The 15914-nt window shown below is 48.2% G+C and overlaps 1 protein-coding gene across 19 annotated transcripts in view; it reads left to right on the top strand.

Moving 5' to 3' along the window:
• The window catches only part of Atxn7l1 (ataxin 7-like 1), a 222443-nt gene that overhangs the window by 71615 nt on the left and 134914 nt on the right, over window positions 1-15914 (top strand). For all 19 annotated transcript variants that reach the window (XR_005505854.2, XR_005505855.2, XM_039113162.2 and 16 more), the window contains one exon: window positions 1436-1540. Coding sequence is in view for 17 of the 19 variants with exons in the window: in XM_039113162.2 (XP_038969090.1) it covers window positions 1436-1540 (105 nt within the window). In the remaining 2 variants the exon portion in view is untranslated. The remainder of the gene's footprint in view (window positions 1-1435; window positions 1541-15914) is intronic.

Consider the following 15914-nt stretch of genomic DNA (forward strand, 5'->3'; position numbering starts at 1 on the left):
AGGTTTCCTTGAAACTGGCCTTTGTTTGTTTGACAGCTTTTCTGAGATGTAATTTGAATACCATGCACACCCCCCATTTAAAGTGTGTAAGCCCACGGCTTAGATGTCTTGCAAGTGTTACCACTAGCAATGTTAGGCAATTTCCATTGTCCCCAGTAAGCCCTCCACCCTACGGCCACCACCTCCCGCAAGGCCAAGGCAAGCGCTTGCTTGTCTGTGTAGGTTTGCCTGCTCTGGGCGTTTCACGTCATTGGAAGCATACAGAGCAGGACATTGTGTACCTGCTTCCCTTTCCTTTGGTGTTTTCAGGGTTCGCCCATGTTGTAGCATATAACATCCCTCATTCCCGCTTGTAGATGGACAATATTCTGTCTTCTCTTTACCCATTCATCCGTTGATGATCACTTGGGTTCTTACTCACTGCCTGTTATGAAAAACGCTGGTGTGTGCACTCGTGTACAAGCTGTGGGTAGACAAAGCCATTCGTGCCTCAGGTGAATGCCCAGGTGCAGATTTGGTTTTCACAGAAGCTGTGTGATTGCTTTACAACTCTGCTTCGAAACACACAGTGGCTTGCTTCTGTCCCTGATATCGAGGGACATCCTTGGTCTGTGTAGCTATAGTTTCTGTCCCCTTGCCAGCTTCACTCCTCACCACTTCCTGGTTCTATCCCAACTGAAAGAGCGAGAGCTGACTCTGAGCCTCAGAGCCTCCTTTCTTGGCTTACATTTTGAACCACCCCCTACTTCCTGGAGGGGCTTCTCCAATCCCTCATGCTAAGACTTCAGATGACCGACTGCCTCTTCAGACTAGGCTAGGTTTACCTCCCAAGCTTTCTTAGGACCCCATATAACTTGTTCTTGCAATCACTGTCACCACCACACCAAGGACGCCCAGCGTGGCTATCTGATTCATGTCCCTTCTTTCTGCCACCTAATTCTTGTTCCCCTAGCTCCTAACACAGTACCTGGTGCGATCAGGCACTCGGTAATTATTTACCAGATGAACAATTACAAACTCGAATACTGATGGTGGCGAACAGGCTGCTCATTCAGAAGATCCCTTCGACCATGGTTGCGCCTCTCAGCTGAGGCCAAGGTGATTTCTCTTTCCACCCCAGCCCTGTACAGAGAGGGAGACCTCTCTGCTCATCCGGAGGAAACTCCACAGTCCTGCAATAAAGGCTGAACTGTGGCTTTGTCTCTGTCATTCCCCTTGTTTGCGACCCAGGAGCCCCAACGCTGCTGACCAGGTTGGTAACCGTCATAGTTGAAATAAGGAGAGATTCCTGAAGGCCTTTGCTTCTCTGCAAGTTGGGTAGCTATGTGGTAAAGATGATTGGCTTTCTATGTGTGTCTCTTAAAAATCTCTCCTTGGAAGAAAGCCCAAGAAGAAACTATCTGCCCTCTGAGACTTAATTGCTTTTCCCCCACAGATATGCACCTATTTGGCCATTATCCAGCCCATGATGACTTCTACCTGGTCGTGTGCAGTGCCTGCAATCAGGTGGTCAAGCCACAGGTCTTCCAGTCGCACTGCGGTAAGTGGACTCCTGCACCTGGTGGATGCATGGGCAGCCAATGACCCTGGGCTCCCGGCTGGGTGGCCTTGTGTCTGTTTCAGTCCAAGGCTGTGGGTACACTGGCCCGGAGCTGCTGCCTCTGCACACAGAGGACCTGGTAGGAGCTCAGTCCTCCCACTCACTGGTTCCTTCTTGTCAGAGCACACGGGAGCAAGCCTGGATAGATGGGACTGATTGGAAACCATTGTGCACCGTGGTAGTGCCTCTGCAGGTAGCCAGGATGGGAGGATAGTGGTGTGAGGAAGCTCTCAAGCCTCCTGCATCCTGCCATTTTCTCCCCCTGATAGACGCTCCCCAGATCCGCACACACAAGGGAGGGCTGGAGCCACAGGTGGCACGGTGTGCTTGGGATTGGATGCTGCTCCCAGGATGTAGATGAAACCTCCTATTCTGCTTGTCCTTTCAAGACACCATCCCCCTTTTTAAAGTGTGCTCAAGAACTCATTTTTCCCCCGAGTATCTTAAAATTCTGGCTGTGAGGCTGTGAGAAATTCTGTGACTCCAACTGCAGCAAACTGCGTCCGCCGCTCAGTACAGGTGGAAATGAGAACAGAGAAAAGCCATGTGGCACTGCTTAAACGGCTCTCTGACCTCAGTTAAGAAGTCACTCAGTCTCTCTGGGTGGCTGCTTCTTTATCTTTACCAGGAGTTAGACCAGATGGTTTCCACAGCTGTCACGTGCTGTGAGTCCAGGGCACTGTCTTATTTAACCACGACCCCTTGTGATGAACAGGATCTGTATGTCCCTCTGCTGTTGGTCCCACATTGCACCAGAACAAAAGAAGCAGTTATAATGTTGAGTGTGCATTTGTAAATTATACATGCTTTTCCCCTCCCTCGCACGGTATTCCAACTTCCCCTACCCTCTTTAGGACTACCATGCTGTGATAAGTAGTCATGAAACAAAAGAAGTAAATGTGTTTGGATAGTCGGAGGGCGGAGCCTCGATAATGTGCGTCTGTGGTATCTACATATAGAGAAAGGCTGTGTGCCACCTGTAGGTGTGGTTTACACTTCGAATGAAGTAGGTAGTGAACCCAAGCTTTGGAGTGCACTGCTTTGAGCTAGACCAAGGAAGAGAAGGGCTTCTATAAAGCACTTTGCAAAGGGTTCTGATGACAGGTAGGATCCAGCCCTGTATTTCTTTGTCTCTTCCCTGAGGAGGTGACTTACGTGTGTACGTCTATGACAGTATGTCCATTGCTGGCAGTGTGAGCACAAACAGACTAAGCATGTATCCAGCACCAGCCGAGCTTGCTCAGTGTTCTGTAGCAAACAACCTTCTTCTGCCTCGAAAAGAAAAAAAGGGCCCACCTTTCTGAAGAGAACTGTCAGGCCCAGGCAGTGATGCTACTGTCTAGAGCTACAGGTAAACCATCCAAAGTGTGGTGGTGTCAAGGAGGGCCCACTCAGCCTGTGGAGAGCTGTGGAGTATTGCTCTGTGTGTTTGATGAGCATGAGGACTCCAGGCTGCCCCGTGCTCATCACCCAATCATTCATAGGACTGTATTGCTGGTCTGTGTGCTCCGATGCTGCAAGGAACACAGGGGCCAAGGCCCAGCCCTGGTAAGGCTGACACTCAATGGTAAACCATCAGAGCTGTTACTGGTCCTTCAGCTTGCAGGCAGTCTTGATGGAAGGATCCAGAAAGGGATGAGAATCTCACTGCCACGCAGAATGTTACTCTGTGAAAGGCCCCTCTCGTCAGCAGAGGAGGTTTGGTGTGGCTGATGTATGTAGCCTCTGAACCCTCCAGCTTTCAGTGCTGGGCTTGGGACTCAGCCTAGGAAGAAAGGCCAATGCTGTGGTGGGCACTTGTTCTGAGCAGAGGCAGAAAATTACTTTGGAGCTCTGGGTTTTCTGACATCATCACTTGAAGCCCAGGCTGCACTGAGCTTTTTGCCTCACCAGCTGGCCTAGAGCCATAGGAACATAACTCATAACTCAGCAAACCGAGGCAAAGAAGTATCCTTCCATTCTCCAGTTGAGCGTCCCAATAATACAAAACCCATGTTTCTCAGGGACCAGAGAAAATGGGAGGTGCAGCTCAGATCTATGGCAAGTCTTTGGGGGAGCAGATTTTTTTTAAAGCTCTCCTCAGAATTACTCCTGTATTTTCGTGATGGTCCTTGCAAGTTCAGGCTGCTGCACGTGCCACAGTATCGTAGTTTGCCTTGCTTAAAAACAACAGGGTTCGTTCGGTTCCTCCCAATTCTGGAGGTTGCAGTCTGACCTCGGATGTTGGTGAGGTTTTCTAGTGCCTGCCAGCTAGCTTCTTACCGTATTCTCACGTGTCAGGAAGAGGGCAAGGGCTCCCTGGAGCCTCATTTATAAGGGTACAAATCCCAGCCTCAAGGTCTCTACATCTTGTGATATAATTGTCTCTCAAAAGCCCCACCTTCCAACACCACGTCAGGATTTCAGAGTGGGACTTTCAGAGATGGGGGTGGGGTGAGATGGGGGGTTGGAGCGTGCGCAGTAAGCCTTCAGTTGTAGCCGTGCTCATGGAATGGAGTTGTAAGTCCGCCGCTGTTGAGCGCGTCTCCAAGTTGCCAGAGACGAGTTTGATCTCCAGAACAAACAAGCACAGCGCGCAGCTTCGTTTTCCTCCTTCTTCCGGCTTTACCTTGTGTGATGAGCCTTGCCGTTTCCAGTGAGTTAATAAGGGTGCAATTGTGCTAAGTGCTGGGCAGTGTGCCAAGCGCTTTGCATATCTTTGAAAACACAGCCCTTTCAGCAGCCCTGTGGAGTGGGTGTGAATGTTACACCCATTTTGGAGTTGAGGAAGCCTGAGCTGAAGAGGTTGGGCGCTGTGTCCAAGGTCTCAGAGCAAGACGGAAGAGAGCCTGGTTTCCAGTGCAGGTGGCTTCTCAGAGCAAGGGAAGCGCCTGCGCAGCCATTGTCCTCACAGCCTGTCCATGAGAAACCCCTAGCAAACTCTGTATAAGGAAAGTGCGTCATTGGCTGAGAAAACCGGGGGCCTCAAGCCACGCCCACTAGGCCTTCTCTGACTCTTCCCCAAGCCCACCAGAGCCCTCCAGTATCGCTTGAAATGTGTTCCTATAGTAGAAATAGCAGGTTTTGGAGATAATGCCAACCGATTCCGGACTTCCCTCAATGTCTGTGATTTGGGGCTGGGCACTCAGGTTTCTCTACCTTGGTTGGTTCATCTATAAAGTGATGCCTTTGCCTGCTTTATGAGCTGTTGGGACCCAAGACTGTGACACTTGAGTTCATTTCCTCTTCCTCCTCTTCTCTCCACGGTGTCTTTCTGCGTTACCCCCAATGAGTGGACGGGTGGGAAGAATTCTGCCTGATATCCACAAACCTTTGTTCATGTGCCACCTCCTGTCATGAAGTTGTGTCAGTCCTAGGAGTATTCCTTTGCACTTCTGCATTCCCGGCATGCTTAAAAGATACTTTACAAAAGGTAAAAGCACTCACTATCTTGGGTGCAAGGCGACTTCATGATCTTGGTGTACAGGTCATTGAATCTAAGTTGAAAAATAAAAAGTGTGATTGTGTCTCTCTGTGTGTATTTTTTTGGGCGTGTGTGTGTGTGTGTGTGTGTGTGTGTGTGTGTGTGTTCCTCTGTATGCACACGTGGCTGTGGTTGTGGGTCCTTGTCAGAGACTGGTAGAGGAAAACCCTTTCTTAATCAGTACTCATACCTGATATCTGCTTGCCTCACTGAGCACGATTTAATCTGATTCCTACCCTCACCACACAGTGTTAAGTGTAGACACAGAAGTTAAAGTTCAGCTTCTAAGAAGTGTCCTTTGTTTTCGATAGCAGTTGTAGATAATGGTCCCCAGGTTACTCATGGTTTTGTTTGACTTGGGGATCCTCACGTGTCCAAGTTAGCTGTAATGACTCAGAGGACTCAGGGAAACTTTTTGCTTATGTTCACTCTGCTCTGTTCTCTCTCTGTCTGTGTTTCTCTGACTCTCTCTGTCTCTCTGTCTCTCTCTCTCTCTCTGTCTCTCTCTCTCTCTTTCACACACACACACACACACACACACACACACACACACACACACACACACACACACACACACAGAGTTTCTTTGTCTAGCCTTGGCTTCCTGGAACTCACTATATAGACCAGACTGGTCTCCCACTCTTAATGGTGTCATAAAAGATGTGGCAGAGCCTCGTGCTAACACGTCGAAATTGTAGGGTGAAGTCAGGGGTCCTGAGCGCTTCTGTTTTGTAAAATTGAGCTGTACCCCTGGCCTGTGACTGCACTGACCCTCCCAGACTATCTCAGCTCTATCTCTTAGGGTGTTTGTAAGAGGTGCCATTGCACACTGATTCAACGCGCTGGGGGCTTCGGTGATTAGTACAACCTCTAGCTCTGGCCCAGTGGGACTGGAAATTCTAATCCTCTACTTGTGCCTGGTGCTTTTCAACATCAGCCCTGTGCTGACCCTGTCCAGAGTCTCAGTCACATCTTCAGCACACACGAGGATGCTTATTCCCGAAACTCCGGGGCTTCTAGATGTTCCATATCGAGAAACTGAAGTTTAGAACCAAACATAACAAAAGACTATGTACCCTAGCCAATTTGTTACCTGTCTCAGGTCACTACGGAAGTTACAGATTTAAGTGTCTGCCAGGAACTTGGGACGAAGACCAAATGTATACTTCCTCTGACATCACAGTGTCATAACAGCAATATGAGAAAATAAAATGTCATCAAGGGGAGCTCGTTTTGGAGGTTAGAATTCTGACTCACCCTTGCTAGTGTGCAGCCTTGGGCTAATTAATTATCTTTCTTTTTGAGCGTGGTTCTCCCCACCTGTGAAGTAAGAATGCCGGCTTCTACTCTGCAGAACTAATGTGAGGGAAGGAAAAAGAAATGTATATTTTCCTGGCAGGGAGTAAGGAAATAAAGGTTAGCTTTTATTGTCAATAAAATGGGGCCCTTTTTTTATGAAGTTGAAAGTTTCTTATGAAAAATGGGAAAACCACTTTAGCCAAGTGCTTCCTGTCTTCGCTCCCTGCTGTCTCAGGGGATGCCACACTGAGGTCAGCCCCTGGCTCACGCCTGTGATTCACTGCGGCTCCCCAGCCTTGGAGAAGAGAGCAGTCTGCCTGAGTGTGATTACATCTGCTGGGAGCCTCAGGGATTGCACTTTGCAAATATTGGTTTACATTCTCATTAGGCCCTAGTGTCAGCTCCCTAGAAATGCCATGAAGCTCCAGTCTATCTCTGGGTCCCCTAACAAGAGCCATTGTACCTCACAGGAGTACTGCAACACCCCTTTCTCAGGACTGGCCACCAACTCTCTGCTGCTAGCACTGGGCCTCAGATGTAGATAGTGGGTATGACCACTGCCCCACAGACTCCAGTGCTTTGTGTGGCTTTGGTGTCACCTTGGCCCTGCCCAATGTTTTCAGTCGGCTACTCAGAGGTCAGTGATTCCAAGGGATTTAAATCTCCAAAGGTGATGCAGCCAGGGTAACAGGAAACGGGAACGATTCACTTGGCAGTGGGATCGTGTCTCCTCTCAGCAAGCCTATCTGTCTGTCCAGGTTGTCCAGCCCAAACTGTGGCTTGGTGGGACAGGGTACAGGTTGAACAGAACTTTTCTAATATCATTGTGTCTAGATTTATGCTCCAGCTTTGACCCTTATTGGCTGTGTGACGTTGGCAGGTTATTCTGCCTTTCTGTAGTGGGCTTCTTCATTCCTCAGATGGGTTAGTAGTTTATCTTATGTAGTGGCCTTGATGACTGAAGGGGGTTCCATAAGAAAGCACAGAGACAGAGCAAGGTTTGCTTTTAAAAAACTGTTTGTCTGGGGCTGGGCTGGGGAGATAACCTCAGTCCCTAAGCGCTTGCTATTCAAGCATGAGAACCAGAGTTTGATCCCCGGAACCCACACAAAAGAGCCGCATATAGGAATTTCTGCTATGGAGACAGACAGGTGGGCTTTGCAGCCCACTGGCCAGCCAGCCTAGCCTGTTCAAAGTACAGTGTTTTAAAAAAAAAACAGACAAGACAAGGTGGACAGCTCCTGAGGAAAACATCCAAGGTTGACTTCTGGCCTTCATACAACACACACACACACACACACACACACACACACACACACACACACACCCCAAAAACAACAACAACAACAACAATAGAAGCTGCCATTTAGTGATAAGCCTCAGAAGTCTCTAATGATGCGGATTTTCATTTGTAATCACTGCAGAGGGAGAGGGAGACCTTGGTGATGTCACTGTTTGTGACAGGGCTGTGGTGGCCCTCACCTGTACCCAGAGAGAGTGCTGTGACCATGTCTAAGACTGCTGGGATGTGCTCTCTGGAGTGCGCACAGGTATGCACTGGACAGGAAGGCAGGCAGCCACTGCATGGTTCTGTGGAAACAGTGTGTTACAGTTTTTACTAACCGTGCTTTTAACCCATTGGGAATCTTGTAATTGAAAAAGTAAGAGGTGGGGCAGAGTTGGATTTGGGGGCTAGGCTAATCTACGAAGTCTTAGGATTTACTAAGTGGACGTCTGAACGTGACTTCTGGGCCTTATCTGCTATTCTGTTTGTGGAATAACCGCTGTAAAGGTGGCCATTCTGCAGCGCCTTTGACACTGACTTTTAATGGGGCCTGTGTGTGTCCTCTATGTTGTTGACGTTCCCTGGCCACAACCTATCAGAAGTGAAGAGCAGCAGTGCTCTTAATCGTGACAACCGAAGCATCTCCAGGCATTACAGTTCACCTTAGAGGACAAGACTGTCTACATCTGAGAAACTGTACCATGAAGCAGAACATCCCCAGTCATCATGGCACAGCTGTACTCACTGTTTACATTTCTTTCCGTAAAGGGGTGTGTGCACGTGTGTGCACACTAATCCCAGAGACAGCTTCTGTAGAATCCCAGCCACACAGAGTTGACATTTCTACCTGCGAGCCACTCATCAAGATAATTTCCCTAGGTACTTGTATGAACATGTCTTTATGCAAACCAGTACTATATACGATTATTATATGCCAATAAAACAAAAGATGTTTACATCACAAAAATAATAATTCTAAAGCCAATGGCTGACTGTGTATGTGGAATCAGTAGGTTAAAGATTGAATGGCTTTTAAATTTTCTTTTTTATATTTTTGTTTATTATTTTGTGGGTGGCTGGGTATGCATGTGTCACGGTATGCATACAGACATTAGGGGACAATTTGCTGGAGTCATCTCGGTCCCATCTTGAAGATTGGCTTTTCCAGCTTTGAGGCTGCCTTACTGGATCCAAATGAATGATTTTTAAAAACATTAAAAAGAAAAAAAAAGATCATTTCTGTGCCACAGATATATGCAAAGTAGAAAACAGGGCATCATAGAAAAGTTCGTAAAGCTGCAGACCTGCCCGCTTCCAAATTAAAATTAAAATAGAAGGCAAGAGGAATCCTACAGATCTTGCAGGCTTCTGCAGCTGCCCATGGTGCTCGCCTGACAGCAGAGAGCACGGAGCCTCAGGCCCCACCCATCAGACAGAAACAGCCCTCCTTTGTCACCACGCGGTAAAAACACGGATTAGAACCAAAGAACCTGGATGTCATTGACTAGACAAGGGAGGCCTCCACTCACCCACCCCTTTCTCAGAGAAGCTTCGTTCCCTTTCTGATTATAGAGTTTTGAATGCCCTTCAGATAGCTGCTTTGCATGTTGATGTGATGCGGTAGAATTTAATGAAGTGTGAGCTACAGCAGAGAGCGGCAAAACAGATGAGTGTGGGAGCTGGCTCCCGGAGCGCGGCGCGGCGCGGCGTGTCCTGGCTGGCGCCCTGTTCCTTCTGCGCACATCCAGATGCCAACGCTGGTTGGGGACAGGCAGCCGCCCGCTCTGCTTTGCTAAGTGGGGGAGCCTAATTAATGAGGTTCCAAGGCTTCCTGAGATTTTTTTTTTTAATTCTCTCTCTCTAGGTGACCTCGAGTTGAAGAAATGACAAACCACATGTGCCTCTGAGCCCCAGAGAAAGTCAGCCCCTGCTGGTTTCAGAGCCCCTGGGCTTCCTGGGGCATCAGGGGTATTGACACCAGTTAATTAGTCTGCCTAGGCTTCCTTTCTGATTCTGCAGATTGCCACAAGACAGGGCCTGGAATTTTTTTTAAGTGTCAATTGAGTTAGATTTGATTTTTAAGGTGGATTATTCTATTTTATTACTGTATCATTAATTGTCATATGTGAAACTAGATCGCCCCCCCCCACGCACCAAAGAAGTATAAAATAACTAAAGGAAGTTTGTCTCGCTGAATAGATTCTTTGTCAAACTGGTAGCATTCATTAATAGACTTGGCAAAAGTGTGTGAACTTTTGAAGACTTTGAATTGCTAAGTTTTTTTTTTCCCTTTAAACTTTAATTTGATCATTGTATCCAGATCTCAAGGCTGGGGCAGATTATATCTTTTTTGTTCTTATGACCATAAAATTGCTGAAGTTTTCTTGTCTCTTCTTTCCTGGGTCCTGGAAAAGGGCAGCCACAACATATAGTGAAAGAAAATCCCTGTGGTAGACTCGAAGAGAGCCCCTCTCCCAGAAAGAGGAGGAAGAGAAGGGAGGAGGAGGAGGAGAAGGGGGAGGAGGGGGAGGGGAGGAAAAAGAGGAGGGGAGGAGGAGGGGGAGGAGGAGGGGGAAGAGGAAGGGGAGGAAAAAGAGGAGGGGAGGAGGAAGAGGAGGAATGGAGAGGAGGAGGGGGAGGAGGAAGAGGAGGGGGAGGGGGAGAAGGGGGAGGAGGAGGGAAGAAGAGGAGGAGAGAGAGATCTAAGGAAATGCATAGTAGTCTGACTGACTAGCATACAACCAAAAGAATCTACAACTGAGTAAAACTATTTTCTTCTACTTGACAATTTTTCTATTCAGAGCTGGGTACAGTGACTCACACCAGTGATCCTTGCCCATGGGAGTCGAAAACAGGAAGATTTTGAGTTCAGGGTCAAATTAGGCTGCATAGGGAGACACCATCTCAAGTGAAACGAACTTTTGAATCCTGAACTTACTACTGTTCAAATTAGGTTTGACGCTGGATTGAGAACGTAGCTCGTCCCTAACCCTAGCCCTTCTCTTTCCTTACAGATAGGCACAGTGACAGCAGTAAAGCTCAGGCCTTTCCTGATCACTTACTCCGTGCTAAGCATTTTTCTGCCTTATTTAGCTCTGCCATCACCCTAAGGGACTTTGGTTGTGTTCTCCTTCTCTCACACGGAAGGAAGAGAGACTGGGAGCACTGGAGAAATGTGTGCGAGATCAGGAGAAGTGGCAGACCCAGACTCCAGCCTGCCCCCCCCCCCAGCGTGTTCCCCTGCGTATGTACCAGTTGAGGCCAGCTTTCAGACTCCCAGCAGCGCCACAGCTGACCTGTGGTAGGAGAAGGTCATTTCTGTTCCTCAGAGATGTGGGGTGATTGCAGGTGCTTTACCTGTCCTCAGCACCTCTCTAGGCTACGATGCTAGTCTCCACTGCCTGCTGGTGTGGGTGTGGAAAATGGGTAATCAAGGATGTGTGTAAGGCTGGCTGTGGCATTTGAATGGACCTTTAGACGTGAGAGGGAAGCGTGTAGAAAAGAGGACACGTGTCCTCTGTGCTCTCTCATCCTTTCTGCCTGCAGGGTCTCGCTGACCTGCAAATGAGTGCACCCAAGAGACCCACAAACAATGGATGACTCCACATTCAGGGAAATACCCTTTTGTGTGTCTCTGTGAGGTTATTAGAACTGCGGGTTACAGTAGGTGTAGGGCAGTAGGATCTTTGGGGCCTTAGAGAAATCCAGTCCACCTTTAACTGAAGATAAACGTTTGGGTCTGGGGAGATGGCCCAGTCAGTAAAGTGCTTGCCGTGCACGCATACAGACCTGCGTTTGGTCACCAGAACCTGTGTCCAAGAGCATGGCATAGTGTTATTCACTTGTCTTCCCTGTATTGGAGAGGTAGAGACAGGTTCATCCCTTGGCTTACTGGTAAGCAAGAGCAAGTCTAATTATGAACTCCAAGCTAGTGAGAGACACTGTGTCAAAAAAAAATAAAAAAAGAAAAAAAGGAAGGAAGGAAAGAAAGAAGGAAGGAAGGAAGGAAGGAAGGAAAGAAAGAAAGAAAAAAAAAGAAAGAAAGAAAGAAAGAAGGAAAGAGAGAAAGAAAGAAAGAAAAGGCCGGGAGGTATCTAAGGTTGCCCTCTGACCTCCACGTGTTCTTGTGCACATGTGTGTAAGCACACATGTTCTAGCACACACAATAGGAAATAAATTACCTTCTACTCATCATTTCACAGGGGTCTATCTCTCGAAACTGCAACTTTCCAGGTTAGATGCGTTCGTGGGTGTTTTATTTAACGCCAACTGTGTGCCAAGTGTTGTCGCAGAGGTAGAGAAGGGCCTGGACTTGTTGAGTTTATGACGTGGTATGCTGCATAACATGGACATAACTCAAAACACAGGAGGAGCTGGCATAAGAGCACCCCTCCCAGCAGAGAACAGAGCAAGAGCAAAGCTGGGCTGAGGGGTTCAGGGCCACAAGAACTGTCATGGGTGCCAGAATCTGGGGCTGTTTTTTATGTCCAAGTGTGATTGGAAGACCCTGGAGCTAGGCTGAGTTGTAAATGTGATTCATGTTTTTCAGAAGTCGTTCTCGCCAAGCTACTACGCATCCTGGGAAACATAGGACTGATGTGTGGCTAAGTGAGAGGGGGTCCAGATGTGTACCTGGACAGAGGTGGGGAGAGGAGGGTGGGTGACTCGATTTTATTTTGGAATTATAGTGACAGGACTTGCCGAAGGAGTTGGTTCCCTCGAGCTGGGTTAGTTTGGTTTAGGTGGGATTGGGTTGGGAAAAGCAGAAGCGAACATTTAGTGTTTGGATAAAAGGGGAATGGCCAGTGATTTGGCAGGTTGGAGATGTGGAAGCCAAAAGAAGAATATGTTTCATAGACTGTGTCCAAAGCCAAGACAGTGGGTAAGAGAAAAGAAAGGGAGGAGCTAGGCTGGCCAGCTGAGGTTGTTATAATCCTTTATTTTTCCTGGTATGTTTATCCCTAGGTGCAGGGGGCTTTATACTTATACCAGCCACAGGCTGGTCTTTTTTAGGTTGGAGCACCCTAAGTATTTGCTCTGTGTTGTGGTAAGCCACCCAGTCAAACTGTCCTCTGACACCTCTGTCTCTGGCCTCCTCTGCAGTCCCTGTGCTGGACAGGGAGTTGCTGGGGGCAGGTCCAGTGCCTTCACATCTGTGAGTCCCAGCATGGAGCACATTCGTTGGCTTTTGGTAGATCCTCGCACGCGTTTGTGATAAACAGGAAGATAGTGAAAGAAAGGATTTCTCCAATCTCAACTCAGAGTGCTCACGCACCCTCTGTTTCGCAGCGTTAGTTGGCGACTGCAAATACTTCTCTTCTAGCGTAGGCATACACACATGCACTCATGTGCATACCCACACATGAGACTAGGAATGTCCAGGCACCAGGAACTCTGTTGTGGTCACTGTTAGATCCCCTTGAGGCTACAGCATGACTCACTGGGTAAAAGCTCTTGCCTCGAAGCCTCACGACTGAAGTTTAGTTCCAGGAACTCACACGGTGGAAGAAGGACTCCAGAAGTTGTTCTCTGACCTCCAGACATGCTCCAGACATGGTGTGAGTGCACACACCCATACCAAACCAATCAGTCATGTAATAAAAAAAAATTAAGTTCCCCGGGTTAACACAGTAAGTGCTGGATTTATAAATTTAGTGCTCAGTAGATTTGGTTTTCAAATGAATCTCAGAAGAAGGGAAACCAGCTTGTCCAGGCCAGCAAGTACAACCCGTTGGAAGATCTGCTACTTGAGAGAGCTGTCTCTGTTCAGATACAGTTGGAAAGGCTGACGCGGAACAGGCATCCATTCAGTTCCCAGCAAGTGCTGGGAACCACTGCTTTGATCTGTGGCCACAGCTGGTTTCTGGAGGGCTCTGTGCTGTAATGTGACCCCTGGCTTCTGACTCATCCCTGGCACATCCGCACAGTGAGGCTGCTCCCTTACACTCCGTTCCTCGGTGCCGAATTAGGGTAACAGTCGTTGCTTTATTTAAATCCAAGTACAAGTTGCCAGTGCTGCTTCAAAAGGTCGTTTCGGAATTGTCCCCATCCTCGGCGATGCACGCAGCAGCACTTCCCAATGTCCCTTTCCTGAAAGACCAAGTCAGTAAACAGAAAGCAAGATTTGCTGGGCACACGTCCTTGGGAAGTGGTGCCAGACTTGCCTCCTAGAGCCACAAAGCAGCTGTTAGTGTTTTAAAGTGACAAGCAAAGAGAATATCCGTGTCACGGCGGAATCGGTCATTCTTACTAAATGCATCCGTACGTACAACAGCTCTACCAATAATGCGTCTTTGCTCTAATAGTGTGCTCCCAAATGCAAGCTCGTCTTCCTCTGGTACAGCAAAGACTGTTTCGTCCTGGACAGGGATCTCTCTGTGGTGAGAGATCTCCATCCTTCCAGCCATGTGCACTGTACTTTGTGAGCAGAAGGGTTTATAATAGTGGTCACGGTTATACACGATTGTCACCTCACTCATGTGAGGTGTCAGAATCTCACTCATGTCTCATCTGCAACACTCCACAGTCTGCTCTCTTCTGGCGAGGTCACCGACTGCTTCCTCCAGGAACATTATATACCAGATACCATATGCAGACTGGCTTCCAGGGTGCAGCCGAGCCTTCCAGGCCTTCTTGTCTGGAATCCAGTGTGAGAACGTTTTGGATGGCAGGTTTGCCTTTCTTGGCGCCCTGGGGAAGGCTAACGGGGGCACATCACAGCGAAGGGCCTCCTAGAATCAAGGTGGCGCCAGAGTTCCTGGTTGTGTGGGGACCTTCCCGATGCTCTTTCCCAGGCAGGCACTTCTGGGAAGTGAGTGCAGACTGGGGAGGGCTGCACACAAGACACTCGGGAAATAAATGGGTCCAGGGGGGAATGCAAATGGGGAGAGGAACTGTGAAAGAGCAAGTCAGCAATTTCACTGATGAATCCCACTTCCCATGGAATTAATCATAATTTTGTTCCAGAGCAAGCAGCTGTAGTCTTTGTCCTACAGCACTGGAACCACAGATTCTTGCTGAAGATGGAGTTGACTACCCTTGTCATATATTTGTTTATTTGCATTATTGACACTTAGCGCTCCCCCAACCCACACGCATCAATTCTTCCTGAACTTTTTCCGGGGGTGCATTTCGCTAAGGCACCTCTGAAGAGGTTTTCTGCTCTTCTCTGTGAGTCATCCTTGGCTTAATTTACAACCTTCTGAAATGAGTCCTTTCTCACAGAAGATAAGCTTCCTAACCAGAGGGCCTTCTGGCATAAGTCCAATTAGCATGAAGCTTGCGCTGGCTGAGCCCTAACCCACTGACCCACTTAGTTGCCAGTTCTGGTGGTATCTAGTGTCATCCTAGTGGTAGCACTATTTCCAGGTTCACAGGATAGAATGTGGCCCGTGTAGGTGGACAGGGGCTCTGTTAAGATTCTGCCTCTTAAGCCGAGCCCCCTGCCGTACTCTTAGGGCCTGTGATGTTTACCAGGTGGGACTCAGAAGTCTGTCGATAAGGAATCTCCAGTTCTCATGCTCAGCCTTTGTTCTCTGAAGAGGGTGATAGAAAGAGGGAAGTGCAAAGAGAGGCTTGAAGACCAGTGGGGAGGCCAAGAGTGGATGGGGCCGCTCCCTGAGAGCCTCCCTGCTCTGTCCATGTGGTCCATGGACAACAGCAAGACCTTTACTACCTAGTGCATATTCTGGACAGTTTTGGATGATTCTTGTCTTCTTTGTCCACTCATTACCCAACGTGTCCACAGAACTTGCAGTACTGTCACTCATATAATGTAATTCTACATTCATCCTTTTTGTAAAGTTTGGATTCTTTCTTTCTATCTATCTATCTATCTATCTATCTATCTATCTATCTATCTATCTATCTCCTTCTCTCCCTCCTTCCCTTGGAGTTTGCGTGTGTGCTTGTGTGTGTGTGTGTGTGTTGCTGGGGATGAAATCCAGGACTTTGCACATGCTGGGTAGACAGGTAACCACTAAAATACACCTCCACCTCCAGCTGTGCTTTTTTAAAAATATTTGGCTAACTGTGGCTGGTACTGGAATTGTGTTGGGTGGGCAATATCTTTGTAAGAAGAAGCCATCCATCTGATTTGGGCTGCCTGCAGTAATTTCGTGGGCAGGTGCCCTCTTCTCTGAGACACAGGGTGCTGTGTGTTTCCTGTGTATGTCTATGTAGCTGTCTCAGTCACTGTTCTATCGCTGTGAAGAGACACCGTGACCACAGCAACTATTATAAAGGAAAACATTTAATTGGGGCTGGCT

Source organism: Rattus norvegicus, chromosome 6 (assembly GCF_036323735.1).
Source record: "Rattus norvegicus strain BN/NHsdMcwi chromosome 6, GRCr8, whole genome shotgun sequence".
Lineage (NCBI taxonomy): Eukaryota > Metazoa > Chordata > Mammalia > Rodentia > Muridae > Rattus > Rattus norvegicus.